The sequence below is a fragment of the Cannabis sativa genome, chromosome 8 (assembly GCF_029168945.1).
Source record: "Cannabis sativa cultivar Pink pepper isolate KNU-18-1 chromosome 8, ASM2916894v1, whole genome shotgun sequence".
Taxonomy (NCBI): Eukaryota; Viridiplantae; Streptophyta; class Magnoliopsida; order Rosales; family Cannabaceae; genus Cannabis; species Cannabis sativa.
In genome coordinates, this window is record NC_083608.1 from 41,989,451 (window position 1) to 42,008,363 (window position 18,913).

Consider the following 18,913-nt stretch of genomic DNA (forward strand, 5'->3'; position numbering starts at 1 on the left):
ATGGTCTACCAATGGAGGAGCAAAGTCTTTCAGTTAGTCAGGCTTCCCTAACACACAGGTGTTGAAGTTTGTCAAGCGTTGTGATCAGCATTTTAGTGAAGAAACTCTCAAAAAATAGACTTCACTTTGAATGGTGGTGAGTCAGTGGTCAAAGGGGTTATAGGAGTTGAAGGCAGCAACCTCGAGCATCCCAACTTCCCTCCTTTTGTTGTTGATGCACTAGTTGCAGAAAGTGAGGACAAGGATGAAACTATTGTTGATGTGATAAGCTTCAAGGATGTTGTCTAAGTCCTTTCTTCTTTTTTGTTTTTAGCATTTAGCTTTAGTGCGTTAGTTGGTCATTCTCAGACGGCCTTTCGATGTGGATAAGCATTAGTAAAATATTATCATAATTTATTTTAGTTAAATTAGAAATTATTTCAAACTTAATAAACTTTTATTCTGTTGTTTGCTTTTTTATTTACTTTACCCATTACCGCTTGGCCGTTTAACACTTGCACAGTACACCATGTCTTAAGAAACTCGATCACTGGGAGTAATGTCACTGCTTCTTAAAGTTATCTTTACCACAAGAGTACTTACATATATGTGCAAAAAAAATTGAATGCTCGTGCAACTTATGGCTCCCATATAACATAACATAACATAACATATGTTCCCCTAAGTGATGAAGGAAGTGCCTTCATTGGTCACTTGTCATACTGTATCCCCCTTGGCCTTCTTGATCATTGCTCTTCGGTGGTGTTATACGTGTCAGCTTTCTCCATTTATCCAAGGATTCGTGGGTGGAAGTGTTGAACTCACTAAAGAAACAACTGAAGTTATCTCATGACCAACCCTACAAGCTTTACTCAGTGCTTGAGAGTGCGTCAAGTCTGTGAGATGTAATTTATTATCTTAAATGAAGTACTAAGAAAAACTTTGTTCAATGCTTTTTCTCATCAAATTAAATACAATTATATTACTGTGAGCTAAGTTGAAAGAAAAAAAGTACACTTAGGGTAGTAGTTGCAGATTTCATTCTTCATCCAAGCTTAGTTGAAGTGATCATCCCTATACTAATGCCATGTTCGACATCTTAGTATAGGAACCATACCTTAGCAATGGACCTCTTAACCTAGAGAAAAATTTGTCGCATCTCGTTATTTTAAGAGGCGATTGATTCACTTACTCAAGCTAGTAAATCTCACAGTGAAGTGAGTTGTTTTCAGGACATCTACTTTTATTGGTAGTACCATCATAGATGCACCCCTTTCTAGTACCTTGGTACCGACAATGGATTCAAGTTGTAGTCATAGCATCCCAACTTTAAAGTACTAGGTTCAAGTGCTTTAGTGACGACATCGGTCCTTCCCAATTCGGTCGAATTACTTCTGTCGATGCATCTTTCGAGTTCAAGAATACTCATCGTAACACCATATCTCTAGGCTTCAATTTTCTATCTTTAACCTTGGAGTTGTAGTGTTTTGCAACCCTTTATTGATACGCCGCCTTTCTAAGCTCAGACCTTTCTCTGATCTCTTCAAATCCATCTAAAGAATCAGCCAGCACCTAATGATTGGTTTGCAAGTCGTATGTTAGTCTTCAATGTGATGGAGGTGTAAGATCTACAGGTATCATAGCTTCATAACCGTAGGTTAGAGCAAAGAGAGTATGACATGTTACTGTTTTTTCTATTGTGTGATAGGCCCATAATACTTCAGGCAGTTCTTAAGGCCAATTCCCTTTTGCTTGCTCTAGGCATTTCTTTAGTGTTTTCTTAAGAGTTTAGTTGACTACTTCCACTAGTCCATTTGCTTGTGGATAGGCAACCACTAAAAAAACTCTTAATGATTCCATGTCTGATGCAAAAATTAGTAAAGAGATCATTGTCAAACTGTGTGATAGTGGCTAGGGCTCTGCCTCAGCCCATTTAGTGAATTAATCTACTGCTACTACTGCATATTGAACTCTGCCTTTCCCCTTAGGTAGTGATCCTATGAGCTCGATTCCCCAGACAGCAAATGGCAAGGGTTTTTGCATAATCTTGAATTCGTTCGGGGCAACTTTGGGTATTTGGAGAATCTTTGGCACTTGTCACACCTTTTGACGTAGTCCATCAAGTTTTCTATCATTGTTGGCCGAAAGTACCCTTGTCTTAAGATCTTCTTTGAGAGGCTTTGTCCTCCAGCATGGTTTCCACAAAAGCCCTCATGCACCTTGACCATGAGGAGTTTGGCTTCTTCTTTCGTGACACACATCAATAGTAGCATTGAAAAGCTTCTTTTGGACATTACTCAGTCCATGATGATGAAATGAGCTTCTTTTTTCAGCAGTCTCTTGGACTACGGTCAGTTGGAAGAATACCTTGTTCTAAGTATTGTGCAATCAGGGCATTAATGATGGACTATTATTAATCATCAGGATAGGCTTCGAGTCATCATAAATTCTCCATTTGGCGAGGTAGTCGACGGGAGCTACACTAAGAGTATAAGAATTTATTGTACTAGCCAATTTAGCTAGTGAGTCTGTGTTTGCATTCTGTTCACACGACACTTATTGGATGGAGTAGCGCTTGAGCTGGGCTAATAGATCTTTAGATTTGCTTAAGTATGCAATCATGTTTGACCCTTATCTTGGTACCCACCGAGAATCTAATTAAAAACTAGCTGAGAATAGCTCCAGCAGCTGGCGTGCCCCCAATGGGTAGACCATTGGTGGTGCTTCTTTCAACACTGTTGATCTCGTTCCAACCATCTTGATTAGGGTAATGAGTTGTGGCTCTCAATGGAAGCTCCAAAATATTGACACAGAAAACTGGCCAACACTCACTTGCTAGATTGGCGAGAGAAAATAAAAGTTAAGTAAAGTAAATAGAGAGACATAAGGGATTTATAGTAGTTGACTCCCCATGATGCGACGGTAATGGAGCTACATCTACTTTGAGTTTTTATTGCTCAGAAGAATACAAGAAAATTGACGAAGGCAAGAGCTCTATATTTCTACAAAGAGATGCTTTAACCTTATGGGAACTTTTCAGAATGTGAAAAATGAGCTAGTAGAACTATCCTTTTATATGGAAAGAGATCCATTAAAATAATAATAAAATATGAAAAAATATTTCTGGGTTGATCTTGACCATTTATAATTATTTAAATGTGAAAATGACTTCAGATGCTGTTCGTCAAATTTGAAGCTTGAATCGTATCTGTTGGATCGTTTATGGTAATTTGTAGAAAAAATTTCACTTGTCTTAAAGAACAAAATTTGGACTTGAAATCTTAAGAATTGTGATATGGTTGTGAAACTGACTTGAAAGAACTTGGAGAGATATTTAAAACTCAAGTTGTATCACATAAATCAGATAAATATTGAGGAAGTTATGGTCGTTTTACTGAAGATAGTTCAACATCTAGTGCCTAGAATGACATCTTGCGCCTAGGTTGACATTTTCACGTCAACCTGGATGCTATATGATTTGAAAAATGTATCAAACTTGTAATTTTTGATTCCTAAGTGATATGTTTACATTACTTAGTCAATTTCTTAGTGCTGGTGAAGTCGTTCACTAGTTCTCAGAGATGTCGCTTTTTTACAAAATTGGGTAGACTCAAAAAATATCAAAGTGTGAATTTGACTTGTTACAAGTCGTATATCTCATTTACAACAAAAAAATATTCATATACTCGAGATAGAACTAGAATTGGATAAGCAGAACCCAACGCACTAGCCTATATGTCAACTTGGGCGTTGGGTGCTCCTAGAGGGGCTTTTTGGGGCTTATTTTGATTCTTCTATGGCATTTGAGATTGCAAACGAGGTCTCTTACCTCATTTTTGACAAACATAAGAAGAATGCTTGGAACAAATTTTTGTTTGAAGAGCACATACATGCAAACCAGGTTTTTGTCAACCTGAGCACAGGGCCTAGCACCCATGTCAACTTGGGCACTGAGGCCCTATTTTGGCCCTTGAATGATCTCATTTGCTCCCCGAGATCACTTGTGTCTTTGTTATTTCTGAAAAACAAAAAGATGCCCGGATTACTTTTCTGAGATAATACTTAAAATGGCCTAGGTTGACAAAACATCAACCTGGGCGCTAGGACTAGGCATCAGGTCAACCTGGGCGTTGGGTCCTAGTTTTAACCACCAGATGATTTTGTTTGACTGTCAGAAACACTCGTATCTTGATTGTTGACAAAAACAGAGAATATGCATGGAAGACTTCTCGGGAGAAATGTTTGGAAATGGCCAAGGTTGACAATATGTTAATCTAGGCGTTGGGACTTGGCACCAGGTCAACCTGAACGCTGGGTCCCAATTCTAACTCCTAGATGGCTGCGTTTGTTTCTTGAAAGCACTCGTATCTTGATTTTTTATGAAAATAAAGAATATGCCCAAAAGACTATGTCTGAACTGCTGTTGGAAGTGGCCCAGGTTGACAACATGTCAACTTTGGCGCTAGGACCTAGCACCAAGTCAACCTGGGCGTTGGCTCCCAGTTTTGTCCTCCATGTTGATCTATTTCTTTCCTGAAGAACTTGTTGTCTTATTTGGATGAAGATGAAGAAAATGCTCGAGATACTTCTTAAAAATTGTGGTTGAAAATACCCCAGGTTGATAAAATATCAACCTGGGCCGTGGGTGCATCACCAGGTGCCCGGGGTGCTCCAAGCAAGAATTCAGAGGCGGACCCAAATGTAGGCGAGGCGGAGTTGCCCCTAAAAAAATCGGGAAAAAAATATGTATGCAATTTAGTTAATTACGACATATATTTGTAAAAAAATATATATTTATTGAAATAATATTAACTTTAGTATAATTGATAAATTAGATTACATATAGGGTAGAGGTCAATGGTTCAATTCCCATAAAGAGCATTATTTTTTTTTAAGTTTACTTTTGCCCCTGCCTTATAATAAAAAATTATGCCCCCTCACTTTAAATCTTGGTCCGCTACTACAGGAATTGTTTCGAATATGATTCTGGTGCATCTAATATGTTTGTGACAAGTCTTATTCATATCTAAGTACAGAGTTTGAGCCATTTACACTAAGATGGGCTCGAAAACCGAAACTCTAATTAGGAATGTCAACTTGGGCGCTGAGTGAAAATCCTAGATGCTCGATTGACTACTGGGATGATGTGTGTTTTCAAGCTTCGGACTTGGCTTCTTCTTGTCTTTTTGGTTCAGAATATTGAAAAAAAAATGGTGAGTTAGAAACAACTTGGCGAAATCCAAACACCCATTCTGAAGTTCTCGGAGTCAACTTGGACCCAGGACTAGGGACCCCTCATAAGTCGACTGCTATGACTTGATACTATTCAATTTCGTAAATATTTTTCTTATTGTCACTTGTCAAACATTGTTTTTCACGAGGATCAATTCAGGTAAACATTTTCTATTGTAATTAGCACAAAATAATTTTTTTAAAAAATAAAATTTTAGAAAAAGTTAATAGTGATTTTTTAAAATTAATTTAAATTTATTTATTTTTCATAATATAGTGTAATTCGTGAAAAATAAAAATAATAGACTAAATTTGTGGGTGTAGATAAGAGCTATGTACATATTAAATATAATGTTTTTTTTAGGGTAAATACCATTTTGGACCCTGTGTTTTGCAAAAGTTACCAATTGGACCCTGTGTTTTATTAAATGACAAAATGGACCCTGTATTTTCTAAAATAGTAAAAATAGGACCCTGAATTGATTTTTAAAGTTTAATTATAATTCGATCTAAAAGTGCTATGACAAAACTGTTTACATTTTTTGTATCTGTTCGTATTAAGAATTATCTTCAAGTTGGTTGTATTAAAAAAAAAAGTTGTCTAAAATTAAGCTCAGGGTCCTATTTTTACTATTTTAGAAAATATAGGGTCCATTTCATTATTTAACAAAACACAGGGTCCAATCTGTAAATTTTGCAAAACACATGGTCCAAAATGGTATTTACCTATTTTTTTATAACATTAACATAAAAATTGGTGGAAGGTAAAGGGAAGAAGGGTAAAAGGATAATTTCAATAATTGATTGAAAAGGAGAGATGTTTCTATAAATGGTTGCACCTTCTTCGTTTCTCTCTCTATTTGTAAACCGCGTCTCTAGAGAATATAAAATCATGGGAGAAATAGGGAAGAAAAACTAGGAGACTCCCCCAAAGAAAAAAGAGACCCAAAGAAGAAGAAGATATCAAAAGATGAAGCACTGTGAGCTTTGTAAGGGTTTGGCCAGGACTTACTGTGAATCCGACAAGGCTAGTCTTTGCTGGAACTGCGACGTTAAGGTCCACGGAGCCAACTTTCTGGTTGCTAGGCACACACGAAGCGTCCTTTGTCATCTCTGCCAGTCTCCGACTCCATGGAAGGCCTCCGGCGCTGAACTCGGCGTAACTGTTTCAGTGTGTGAGAGCTGCGTCGTTGTTGCCAGAAACAGTACCGAAGGCGAGGGCGAAGAAGACGAGAGCCAAGGAGGTAACGATGTTGAATTTGACTCTGACGATGATCTAATCAGTGAAGATGACGACGAATATAGTGATGAAGAAGATGTAGCGGAGGAGCAAGAGGAGTTAGACGCCGATGATGAAGACGGTGATAATCAGGTGGTTCCATGGTCGGCGTCCTCGACGATGACGCCACCTCCGGCAGCGAGTTCATCTAGTAGTGGAGAGTCCGTAAGCACTTTCTGTAATGGCGGTGAAGAATTTTCGGAAGGATTTTCCCTGAAACGAAACCGAGAGGTTTCTTCCCATCCTACTCAGGTATCTATTTTCACCCTCTTTCTACGGTTCAAATTATCAGGACGTAATTAGCAAAAAAGACAAATATTCAATTAGTACTAATTCGTATCAATCTACAGGACAATCTGGATCATCCATTTCCTAAACGGAGATACTTTTCAGCGCTGACTGCTCCGGCAGATGTGTCCGGCGCCAACGGAAAGGACAGTTCTGCAGATTCGAAGCCATCAAAAGAGCTTAAAACCGATGCAGAGCGGTCTGGTTTAGAAATTAGAATCGCTTAAGAAATTTCGTCGGCAAGGATCTGGAGCCATTGATCTTAATTCAGCGGAGTATTATGACCGTGCGATCTAAGATAATGATAATAGTTTTTTTGGTTTTTTAGTCTGACCCAAACCAAAAACAATTAACCCTTAACTGCTGATTAGATTAGATAACTAGTTGATTTTTACTTAAGTTTGTATGAAATTAGTAAATTTAGATTATATTTCATTCGCTATTTAATTAAATTTTGAAGAGATCGAAAGTGAAATGTCTAATTCACTTCTTGTCGATTGCGCTATTTTTGTTCATGTCAAATATTTTAAAGACAAGATATGAATATAATGTAATCAATTTATACTATTAAGCTACCATGTGCCCATTTTTTAATTTTTTATTTTTCTTATTTAAAGAGAACTTCCGTTATTTTCTTTTCAAACTAATGATCAAATAATAGAAAAAGTGCTTTCATGTGATGAAGAACAGAACAGCAGCTTATTACTTATTAAATTGTTTTATAATTTTTGAAAGTTGAATCATAGAAATGACATTATAAATTTAGTATTTAGTATGAATGATGACATTTCAGGAACATAGAATCAAATAAATTATATTAAATTTGAATAGTAGGCAAAGGAATCCATAGAGCATTTCTTTCTTCTATAGAAAGAAATTCTTCTAACGAAAAGATCCCCATTGATTGTATGGCAAAATTTAATTTTCCGAATTGTAAGTGACATTGTGGACACAACGTTGAAACTTGGCCTATCAAGTCTTGCTTTTTTCCATCTTTGATAAATGTTATAGATTGTGAAATTTTGGAACTCCCTATTTTATTTTCCAACCGGTGATGATGCCTTCAAATTTCAATATGGTCACTACTACTACTTACTGTGAAGAAAAAGAATATGCCAATCAAATGATGGAACATTGTAGATAGCCAGTTGGTTGTATTGAGCCTGGAGTGGAAACAATTAAAGACAAATGATGGAACCTTGTAGAGCCAGTGAGATGCATTGAGCCTGAAAATTTAAGACCCTTTGCTCTTAAATAGCAGCTGTCAGAAAGGTCATGGATTAAGTTGATCTTAAGGCAGGCATGCCAAGTAAGCTATTAGGTGCTTTGATTGTGGGGGACCTCATATATCTCCAAAAACTTGTGGCTATTTCTGAATCATTCTCTGTCTTTAGCCTTCATTTCATGCCTTATTAAGCTATAAGTCCACACTCCACACCCTTGTGACTCATACTTCCAACCTGTAGTATTATTAAAATGCAAAAATAGAAAGAAAAGAAAAAATAAAAGTGAAAAATGGAGGAGAAATAATCAGAGACGTATTGGGTGATTATTACTTCTTGGTGAGTAATGGGAACACTATGCATGTCTTTTGTGTCTTGAATTTTTTCTTGCAAAATATGGAAACTGAGTGTGGTTGTTGCTGGAGCTAGTGGGTTACTTTTAAAAAAAACATTGGCTAAATATAGAGTGTGATCAAATCACGCCAGTCACTTTTAGCTTAATTGAACACTCGGTCATATTTTCATTGATGGGATATTTGCTTAATTAAGTAATGAATTATTTGATTTTCTTGTTGCATAATTTAATCAAACTTTAATACTGTATTAATCACGTTGATTCAAGTGGTATTTGTGGGGAGTACTCTTCTTATTTTTATTTTTTCTAATACCACCTTAGCTAATATCTTGGAGCTCATAATAGAAACAAAAGTTTATTGTCTTTATTTTAATGTATTTTTTTTCTTTCAATATTTAGATTAATATAAAGCTTATGGCCGGCCATCACATCATGTGGGTACATTTCAAATTCAACTTTTGAGTTATAGGAATTCAACTTCATTATTTATGCTCATAATCAGTGGTTATTATTATACATAACTACATAAAATTTAAATATATTTATTAATAATTTAAGTAAAGCCTACTAACCTCAACCTCAGAAGATGTGGTGGCTGAGGAAGGTTCTTAGCAACCACATGCTCATCGACCAATTATAATGTGTCTATTAACTCCTTTTTTATAATTTCAAGGTTCGTTTAGTGTTATTCATAAGGAACCTTGGTATAAAATATGAATCACTTGGAAGGAAAATATGAAAAAGTATGAGGTGGGCCTTTTGATTCATGTGGTGGAGAATTGTTGAGTGTTTCAAGGGATTGTTTTTGTGGTGACTAATGATAATTGTGTACTTGATAAAATTAAATAAATATGATTTTTTTTTCCTTTTTCTGAAAAATAAATATGAATTTAACAACCAGATCATTCTCTGCTGTCGTTGACTATGTATTATGTGAAAATGAAGAAAGAATTTATTTACCGTTTATTTACTCTACAACCAAAGTTTTATTTTAGGTTGTTATTTTAGCTAAATTTTAAACAATTATTACATAAAAAATATAAATTTACACTTTATTTATAAAAATACTTTCATAAGGTAAAAACAACATTTATACCTTAATATGATTTTAATTACCAAAATACCACTTACACTATCACTTACACAATCAATGATGGTTGTTGCATGGTTGCTGCGTGATTGTTGCATGGTGTGGTTGCATCAAATGAAAGTTTCAATGAGACGATGGTTGCAGGGTGGTTGCTAGGTGGTTGGCCGAAGGTTGCATCAGACAAAAGTTTCAATCAGACGAAAGTTTTTGGCTGGTTGCTGGGTGGTTGGCCGAAGGTTGCATCAGACGAAATAACTGTTAGCAAAATATTTATGCAACTGTAATGCAACTATAATGCAACTGTTGTGAAACATTAAAAATTAAAACAGTATTTCTACGTACGTAACTCTATCTACATGTCTCTTATGATTTAATATGAACAAATTCACCATTAGAAATTTGGAAAATAACAAAAATATACCAGGATAAATATTTTACTATAGTATTGATGTGATTTTTTTTTGGATTATACTTGAGTTGGATTGTTTGGGAACTCTAGTTCAACTTTTTGAAATCTGCCTTTCATGGATTTAAAAATTGAAGTCAAAATATTAGTTTTATGCAAATTAGACTGGATTTCTAGTTGAATTTTAGTTTCGTAGTAGTTTTTCTACACTTTTTTTATGAATTCGAAATAGCCCATGTTTTGATTGATTCTGGTTGTCTTCTCAAGTGAAGTCGTCGGAGTTAATGATAGTTCTCTTTCTGGTTGAATTTTCGTTTCGGTTGCGTTGGGTTGTTGCGTAGTTGTGCGATGATTGTGCGATAGTTGCCTAGGAAGCATGGATCCTGGGTTGAAGGTGTGTGTAAGTGGTATTTGTTTAAAAATTTATTTGGGCTGTATATTTATTTATTTGGCCAGCTGAAAGTATTTTTGTAATATTTGTTACTTTTTTTGTTAAAACTGAAAAAAGTCCAAATTTTAATTAAAATTAACTGTAATTTAGAGTATTTATTAAGATTTGTTGTTTTGTTAAAATAAATAATTACACTGTAATTATATAATTTAATTGAGTTAAAAGAATTTGAATTACACTTTTCAATTTTCATTCTCCTATACAAATAAAGTCTAACACAATATTTACTAAAGCATATATATATTTATATATATGTTGGGTAAATATTATTTTGGACCATGTGTTTTGCAAAAGTTACTAATTGGACCCTCTGTTTTGTTAAATGATAAAATAGACCGTGTATTTTTTAAAATGGTACAAATAGAACCCTAAACTGATTTCTTGTCAAAATAAAATTTAGGCTAATTAGGATTTTTGCCCCCTGAACTTTGACATGTACCAAATCATGCCCCCTGAACTTTTAAGATTGTTAAAAATTCCCCCTGAACTATTGAGATTGTTGGATTTAAAGATTTTTTTTTCCAATTTTAGTGAAAAAGTCTAACATGGATGAAAGTTCAGGGGCCATGATTTAGTACATGTCAAAGTTCGAGGGGCATGATTTGGTAGATATCAAAGTCTGGAGAGCATTGTTTAGTATATAAACAATCACTGAAATAGTAAAATTGAATGAAATTAGACAAAAGTCCTTAAATCTAACAATCTCAATAGTTCAGGGGCATTTTTTTTTCATTTAAAAAAAATATATCCAGAGAAATTAACAATCACATAAAAAAGGAAGAAAATTTATCTTTATAGTTTCTAAAATTGAAGGTGTCATTGTTATCATATTTATGAACACCTCTAAAAAGATATGTTCTCTTACTTTTATTGAAATATTTTTCTTCGTTCAAGCTCTTTGCTCTTAGAAATTTTTCCGAAAACACCCTAATAGTGACTTCTTTATTATTTTGACGTCTTTAACCAAAGAAAAGTCTCTCTAGTTAGACGCTAAAATTTTAATATTGATAAATCAAAATTGAGCCAACCACAAAGGACACCAAAACTAATCGCAATATGAATCATAACTAAAATATAAATATTATACAAAACTGTCAATAAATGCATCAAACAAGCCATAAAAATGGTACAATAGTCTACTCACTACTACAAAATAGATATTTTTGGCGTTGGCTAATACGTTAATTAACGCTTAAAACTGATGCAAAAAAATTAATGTAATTTTTTTTTTTGTCATTTGGGAACTGACACAACTTTGTGTCGGTTCAAAACTTATATTTTTCTTATTAGTGTCAGTTTTGAATTGACACAAAAAGTAGCGACAATTACAAATCGATGCAACCTTTAAAAAGCAAATAGAAGAAAGGGATAATTACACTACATACTGAAATTTTTAACTTTTTTACTTTTATACTGTTGGGTGGAATTTTTTTCAAATATACTGTATATTTTTTTTCAAAAATATTGTGTAAGTTTTATACTGTGTACTGTGTTAAGTTTTCACTGTTATTTTACGGTTGTTTTTTAGTTGTTCCATTGTTGTTTTATGGTTGTTTTTTAGTTGTTCCACTGTAAAAAAAAATTGTGTGTGACAGTAATTTTGTAAAAATGAACCAAAATTTTAATATTTTTGTAAGTTTCCTTGGAAAAAAAAAAGCTCATTAAAAACTAATCATAACACTAGTACTATATATACATATTTTTCTCTAACTAACCTCCTCTTACATGATTAGGAAATAAAACTCAACTCAATCTCTCTCTTTGTAGATTTTGTTTGGGCGTGACAATCTACGGTAACTATATATTTAGCGGTCGATTTCTAGCTCTAGTGGCGCTTCCCTTCGTTCGCAAAGGAGGTGTATATATATATTGGATATAACTTATGAGATTCGTGTATTGAAATCTTGATATGTTTATTTGTATAAAATGACCGGTACTTCATTTTATGTACAGATTTGAGATTTGTGAGATCTTTTTGTATTATTGTTTTGGTTTGAATAGATTTGGGTTGGTGTTTTTTAGATTGGGTCACTACATAGCCTATGCAAAATGCGATTCATCACAACTTAGCATATAGTCTGCGTCGATTCTCAAAACACGTTTATGTTTCTATTTATAACTGACACAAAGAAGTTATTATATGTTTAGGGTTATTACGTCAGATTTTTCAACTGGCGCACATCTCTCATATGTCACTTAAAAAAACAACAAAAATAATCTTTTTTCTAGTAGTAAATTAAGCCAAAAAAGACACCATAGTACACATATGAGAATTACATTAACATGTCTACTACCATTAGACAAAAGAAACTCATTAGAAAAAACAGACACACAAAGTTGAAAACTTCTTATTTATCGAAGTTATAAGATATATACTTCATGTAACTTACTCTAATGCTTTTATTGTGTTTTAACATTACCATATAAACTTGAGTAGTAAAGTGACTCTAATTTTATTACGTAATGAAATAAAATGATATATTTTCTATTTTTGTCCAACGTGGGCGAGTGAGCTTTTTTATTTTTCTTAAACAATACGGCTTTATTTCCACCATTGAAAGATCGATGGAGGAGGATCATTTAATTCTCAAGTTTTAGTTCTGTCCAACCAATGAATAAGACATTGCAACACGTATTAAATAATTAAAGTACCACTTTTGGGTTCACATCCAATATCCAAATTACAATTCTAACTTCTCCATTGTTAAAATACATCCTACCAACATAGAGAAAGAATAATTAAAGAAAGAATAATTAAACATTCACTCCTACCTATATATACTGCAATATATAATCACACTATTTTTCTATACAGTTTTGATATTAATTAAATTAAAAAGTCAAATAACAAGAAACTAATTACCAATAACTATAACAAAAATTATTTCGCAGCTGAAAGATAAACCCATACTAGTTGGAAATGAGACGCAATCTATTATATTCTTGGAAAACTTAAAAGTAGGTCAAATATAATGTTAAAAAACAATACCTACTATTCTTTTACATGTTAGTAGTTAAAATATTAACATTCTTGTAATTAAATATCGGATCCTATAATTTTTTAAAAAGTATGACTAACCACCAATTACAAAGTGACACGTTTAAAAAATACTAGATACTACTTATACCTAATAATAAAACTCTATTTTTAAAGCAGCTTATTTGTACCGCAGGTCTCTAAATTATATAAATTTTAGTACGTTAGTCCCTAAACTTTATTTTTTGACAAATTGGTCTCCAAACTATATAAATTTTGACAAATTGATCCTTAAACTTTTATTTTTAACAAATTGATCCCCAAACTTTTATTTTTTTAAATACATAAAGTCTTCACTTTTAAATATTAGTATTTTATTTATTTATTTAGTTTTATATTAATTTTAAATATTTTTATATTGATATACCTTATCAAATTAAAAAAAAAAAATTATATGTATTTTTTAAAATATGCGCCTAAATAAGAAGAAAAAAAAAACAAATCAAGAAATATTTTTTTGTAAATATGCCGAAATAAGAAGAAAAATATGTATTTTCATTTATATATATTTTTTTTAAATCAAATTAAGATATATTTTGAACATCACAAAACTATATATAAATGTGAACTAAAAATTTATCTTTTTACGAATAACACTTGTTTACCCAAATTTTAATGACGATGATGTGTCAAGAGTAGCCACACGTGGCACGAATATACTAAGATTGAATTAATAAAGAATATGTAAAGTCATGACTGTTGGGGTGACCGTTAATCATGAAGGGTAGTCATGACCGTTAGAATAGAAGTCAGACGGTCACCTTTACCCCTAGCTTGAGTAAGGTGAGCATCTCCCAAGAAGGAAAAACGATAGACTAACACCTTCATAAGTGGGATGAATAATCACCACACACCTACAGGCCAAGTTAGTCTAGGGGATAGATGACACTACCCCTACCATAGACATAAGGACATTCTCAAAGGTAGATGAGAACATCCACACAACACTATGACTACCCACAACATATATGGGGTCTCAGGGGTCACCCTAAGATGACAATTGACGCCCCCCTCAGGTTGGGTCTCGGGGGTGTCACCCCCAAGTGTTAGCTCCTATCCCTGAAGGTGGTCAACGATCATGTCACACTCTTAGGAGACCCTCATCATCAGTGACTATTTCAAATGTTCAAATCCCACAAAAGGCCCAAAGATAGTTCTCAACCTACGAAAATAGCGGGATAGTATCATAAAAAAAACACATTTCAATCACCTTCGAAAATTAAGGAAAACGGTTGAGATAGCTCCGCGTTGGTCGCGTCTCCTGAAGCAAGAAGCAGCAACCATTTTTCCTATATAAGGGGTCATCCATGACCTGGGAAGGGGGCTGCGATTTTGAGCACTTAAAAAAAATAAACACTTTTCATTTTTTGCAATCAAGAGCATGTTCTTGACTTTTGCAACCTTGATCAATAAAACACAAGGGGATTAAGCTATTACCGACATCAGGGACCGAACCTCTTTAAATTTCAGTGTCTTTCTTTACATTTATTGTAATTTTTTGTGTCATTAATTACATTTATTGTTACGATTTTGGTCTAAATCTCATTTATTGCGACTCCGCATCGGTTGGCTAAAAATCCAGTCAACAACACTTACACAAAATATTTCTGCAATCGAATAATTCATTTGTACTCCAAGCAAATATTCTTTCTCATTAAATAGTTGATGTGCATGCACCAAAAAAGAAAAAACAACTATATATCAAATATTATTTTGTAGCTAAAATAATATATATTTTTATACACTACTAAGTAAATTATATTATAAAATTTATTTTTAATTTATACTCAACAACAAACTCATGATATTTTACCAACGTTGATACAAAATTTAAATAATATATTTGAGTAAAGCATATTCTAAATATATTGGTAAAAAAATTAAATATTATATAAATACTTACAAGCTAAAAATAAATAAATAAAATATATTAATAAGATTATTTATCAAAGTATTAAAATTAAAAAATGAAATTATTTAAATTTAACACAAACAGTAAATTAAAGTACCTAAAATATATAAAAAAAAAATAATATGTAAGGGTGGTAATTTAATTTTGCTAATTAAATAAAAATTTGGGAACTAATTTACTAAAAAATAAAATTTAAAAATAAACTTACAAAAACATATAAAATTTGAAAATTAATTTACTAAAAAATAAAATTTGAAGACCATTTTATTAAATCTTATATAATTTAAGAAATTGTGGTTGAAATAAACTTTTTAAAGCCGGAAGAAGGTTTGTCATTTCAGGAAATCGATCCAAAACTAGGTGGTATGAGAATATGAATTAATGCCAATACAAGTCTCCTTCATTTAAGTCCACAATATAAGTTTGTTCCTATAAATTCTAAACCCTTTTGAACCGTTGAATATGCCACCTCACGCATTAGTAAGTGAGAATATATAGGGTTCGTTTGGTAGGTCTTATTATATGGTATTGTATTATATTTAATTATATTTTATGTAATATTTTTATATGAAATTATAAGTGGTATTAATTAAAATTTAACATAATATTATATAAAAAATATTATATAATATAATTCAATATAATACAATACAATAAAACCTAACGAGTCCACGAGCATCTCCAAACGACGGTTTTGTTGAGTTTACTAAGTCTTGTTTTTATTCTAAGTCACATGGGAATGAGATGAGTGGAGAGGAGAGGAGGTCCTTGTCAGTTAGTCATATTTGATGCCTTTTTTGGGTTCTTTTGTTTTTTTCTAAAGAAATATTATTACAACGTTGCCGGTCTACATTTGGCAACACCCCTGCATTCTTTCTTAATTTATTATTTCCTTATATCATAATAGCAACTACACTCACAAATATAAATTACATCATATTGTTATCAATTCAATTGTCACGCTGTTAAGTCATAAATTTTATGAATCTTTTAATTAACATAATCACTACTTTAAAAAAAAAATCATGGTCGTGTATACATTTTGCATTATGGCGGTGTCATGTGTCCTTAAACTTTTGACTCGAGACTTTTTATTAGAGTGTGTATATATTGATCTAATTTAATAATAATTGGCTAATTTAATTGTAATTGATTAGCAAATATTAAATATCTAATTGTGATTAAATTGGATTGAATGTTATTTTTAAATATTCAATCGGATCGGACCGGATATTAGATAGAGTGTCCAAAAATCCAATACATTTAACATCCAATCGAAATAATTAATATTTTCATTTAGTTTGAATGAATAATTAGATTTTATGTTATTATACGTAAAAAAAAAATGTATGTATATATGAAAATTAACATTAATTTTTTTTTGGATTGGATATATCTAATTCAATCCAATAAATAATGAATCTACAATATTAAATGGATCCGATCTGATCCAATAAATACTAAATTTAAAATATTGGATAAGGCCAAATTAAATCAATAGATATACATGAAATACATTCAATAGATAGAACCGATCCAATCCAACATTCATAGGATATTGGATCGATTAGATGACTAAAATTAATTGGATCGTGTAAGCCCAAGTTCTTGTCTAACCTATCTTTTTCATATTTAGATTGATTTTATCTTGATTTAAGCTTGAATATACAAAGAACAAAATCAAAGATTCAACACCAGAATTTTACAAGCTTCATCTGCACTGAGAACACATCTCAGCCGACTAGTGCTTGGGTTCCCCGAACCAGGGTAAATTCATCCACTAATTCTCAAAGGTTCATATTACAATTTCCAATTCTCTCTAAAGGAATCAAATACAACCTTAACAGCAATTAGTAATGAATTACCAACAACAATCAAGAACACTGATTGTTAATGCACAATCCCTTGTGCTGCAACTGAGCTCTTCTTCAACATGTCTTCAACCTGAAATCCCTTCAGATCTGATGATGAACATGACACTGAACTCCCTTCAGTTTGAACTCAGCAATTCCAGATTCAGATCATTCCGCCATTGATGAACATCCTCAAGCTCCAAGATCTGACCTGCCATGAAACATACAGAAGAAACAAGACGAAAAGAAACGAACGTAATCCCCAAATCTCCGATCAAAAAGTTCGTCAACAAAATACCCAGAAATCGTATTTATACCCAGCTAAACCAAGAAACCCGAAATAGACAGCTGTTACCATCTGAACAATTAAAACCTAAAATATCTTTGCTGACGTGGACTAACACTAACAGTACGAACCCCAGACAAAACACTACGAGTCCCAGACGCAACTGGAATACTACTGAACATAATTTGTCACTACAGAAAATAATAGTTCTAACAATCTCCCCCTTGACAAATTATGGTCAATGACAACAATACCAGTGCGAAACAAAGCAACCATTAAAATATAACAGAGTCTAAACAAACAGAAAAGCAAACACTTTAAACAACCAAACAACAAATGCACCACTACCACTTTACACACAAATGATAAGTATTTCTCCCCCTTCATTGAGCATAATCCATGTCAAATTGTCCCCCTAAGAAAATAAGAAGTTTATCGAAGAGCTCCCCCTGAATGGCAACAGAAAATGCAACATAGACTCCTCATTGCAAAGAAATTCCAAAGTATCTATTACAACATTAAAGAAGAAAGACAAACCATCTCACAACATGACCTAAAACATATGGATATTAGATATAAAAAAAATGAGAGATTGACTAAGCAAAACAATCAGATCACCACAATATTACGAATGATGCTACATATGAGATTTATTTTTATTTCAATCAAAAACATGCCAAATGATATATCTCAAGAATTAACATGTTCAACTTGTAAAGAGGAAACACAATGAGTGGCCTAATCAATTAACAAGTGAGCAATGATCATTTGAGCAAAGAACAAATTCATTCAACTTCACAATGAGCCATACTTAATAAAAAGATGAGACAACTTCTACCAATCCACATATTCACACACACTTGAGAAAGACAATAAACGAGGAATTTTTTACAGGATTTTGAACCAAGATTTTTCTTCAGTGTGTGCAAGTGACCTCATGTGAGAACATTGGCTCACTCTCTCAAAAATTTTATTAAGCTGCCCATTTTTTTTTTTTATCTTTAGACACTCCGGCTCTTTCTTTTGCAACCAGCTACGGCTTTCACTCTCCCTCAGAGATGTAGCCGTCCTCTTTTAATCAGAAATACTAATATAGAAGGAGCATACTACTTATTAGTAAATGGACTAAAGAAAGCTCTTCCCATTGCATCTAAAAGAGGTAGCCTTTTTAGCTGGGAAAAATAAAGGTTCAAAAGATCCTGAAAAATTCACCTATTTAGAGCTTCCTCGATAGAACTGGAGAACCTGTAGATGGGACATGAAGTGCCTCATAGAAAAAAAAATGATAGCAATCAAGGCTTAGCTGAACAAACAGAGAAAGATAATGATCATATACCACAACGAATTAATCAGATAGAACACATAAAAAAAAAAACTTCCCAAGTTGCACACATTAATATGAGAATTCAAGGCTTTATTAAACAAAAATCCAAGAGAGCATCAAGAATAATATGTGATTATCCAATGTATTTTTACTCAACCAATTCTAAAAAAATGATGTCCGTTATCTATATATTTTGAG

The 18,913-nt window shown here is 32.9% G+C and overlaps 1 protein-coding gene across 1 annotated transcript; it reads left to right on the forward strand.

Annotated features, from left to right (window-relative positions):
• The first annotated feature begins 6,027 nt into the window (after positions 1-6,027).
• Positions 6,028-7,353, forward strand: LOC115700712 (zinc finger protein CONSTANS-LIKE 1). The gene is made up of 2 exons (XM_030628341.2): positions 6,028-6,742; positions 6,841-7,353. The coding sequence occupies exons 1-2, from the start codon at positions 6,182-6,184 to the stop codon at positions 7,003-7,005; spliced, it is 726 nt and encodes a 241-aa protein (XP_030484201.1). The 5' UTR covers positions 6,028-6,181; the 3' UTR covers positions 7,006-7,353.
• Positions 7,354-18,913: the final 11,560 nt, after the last annotated feature.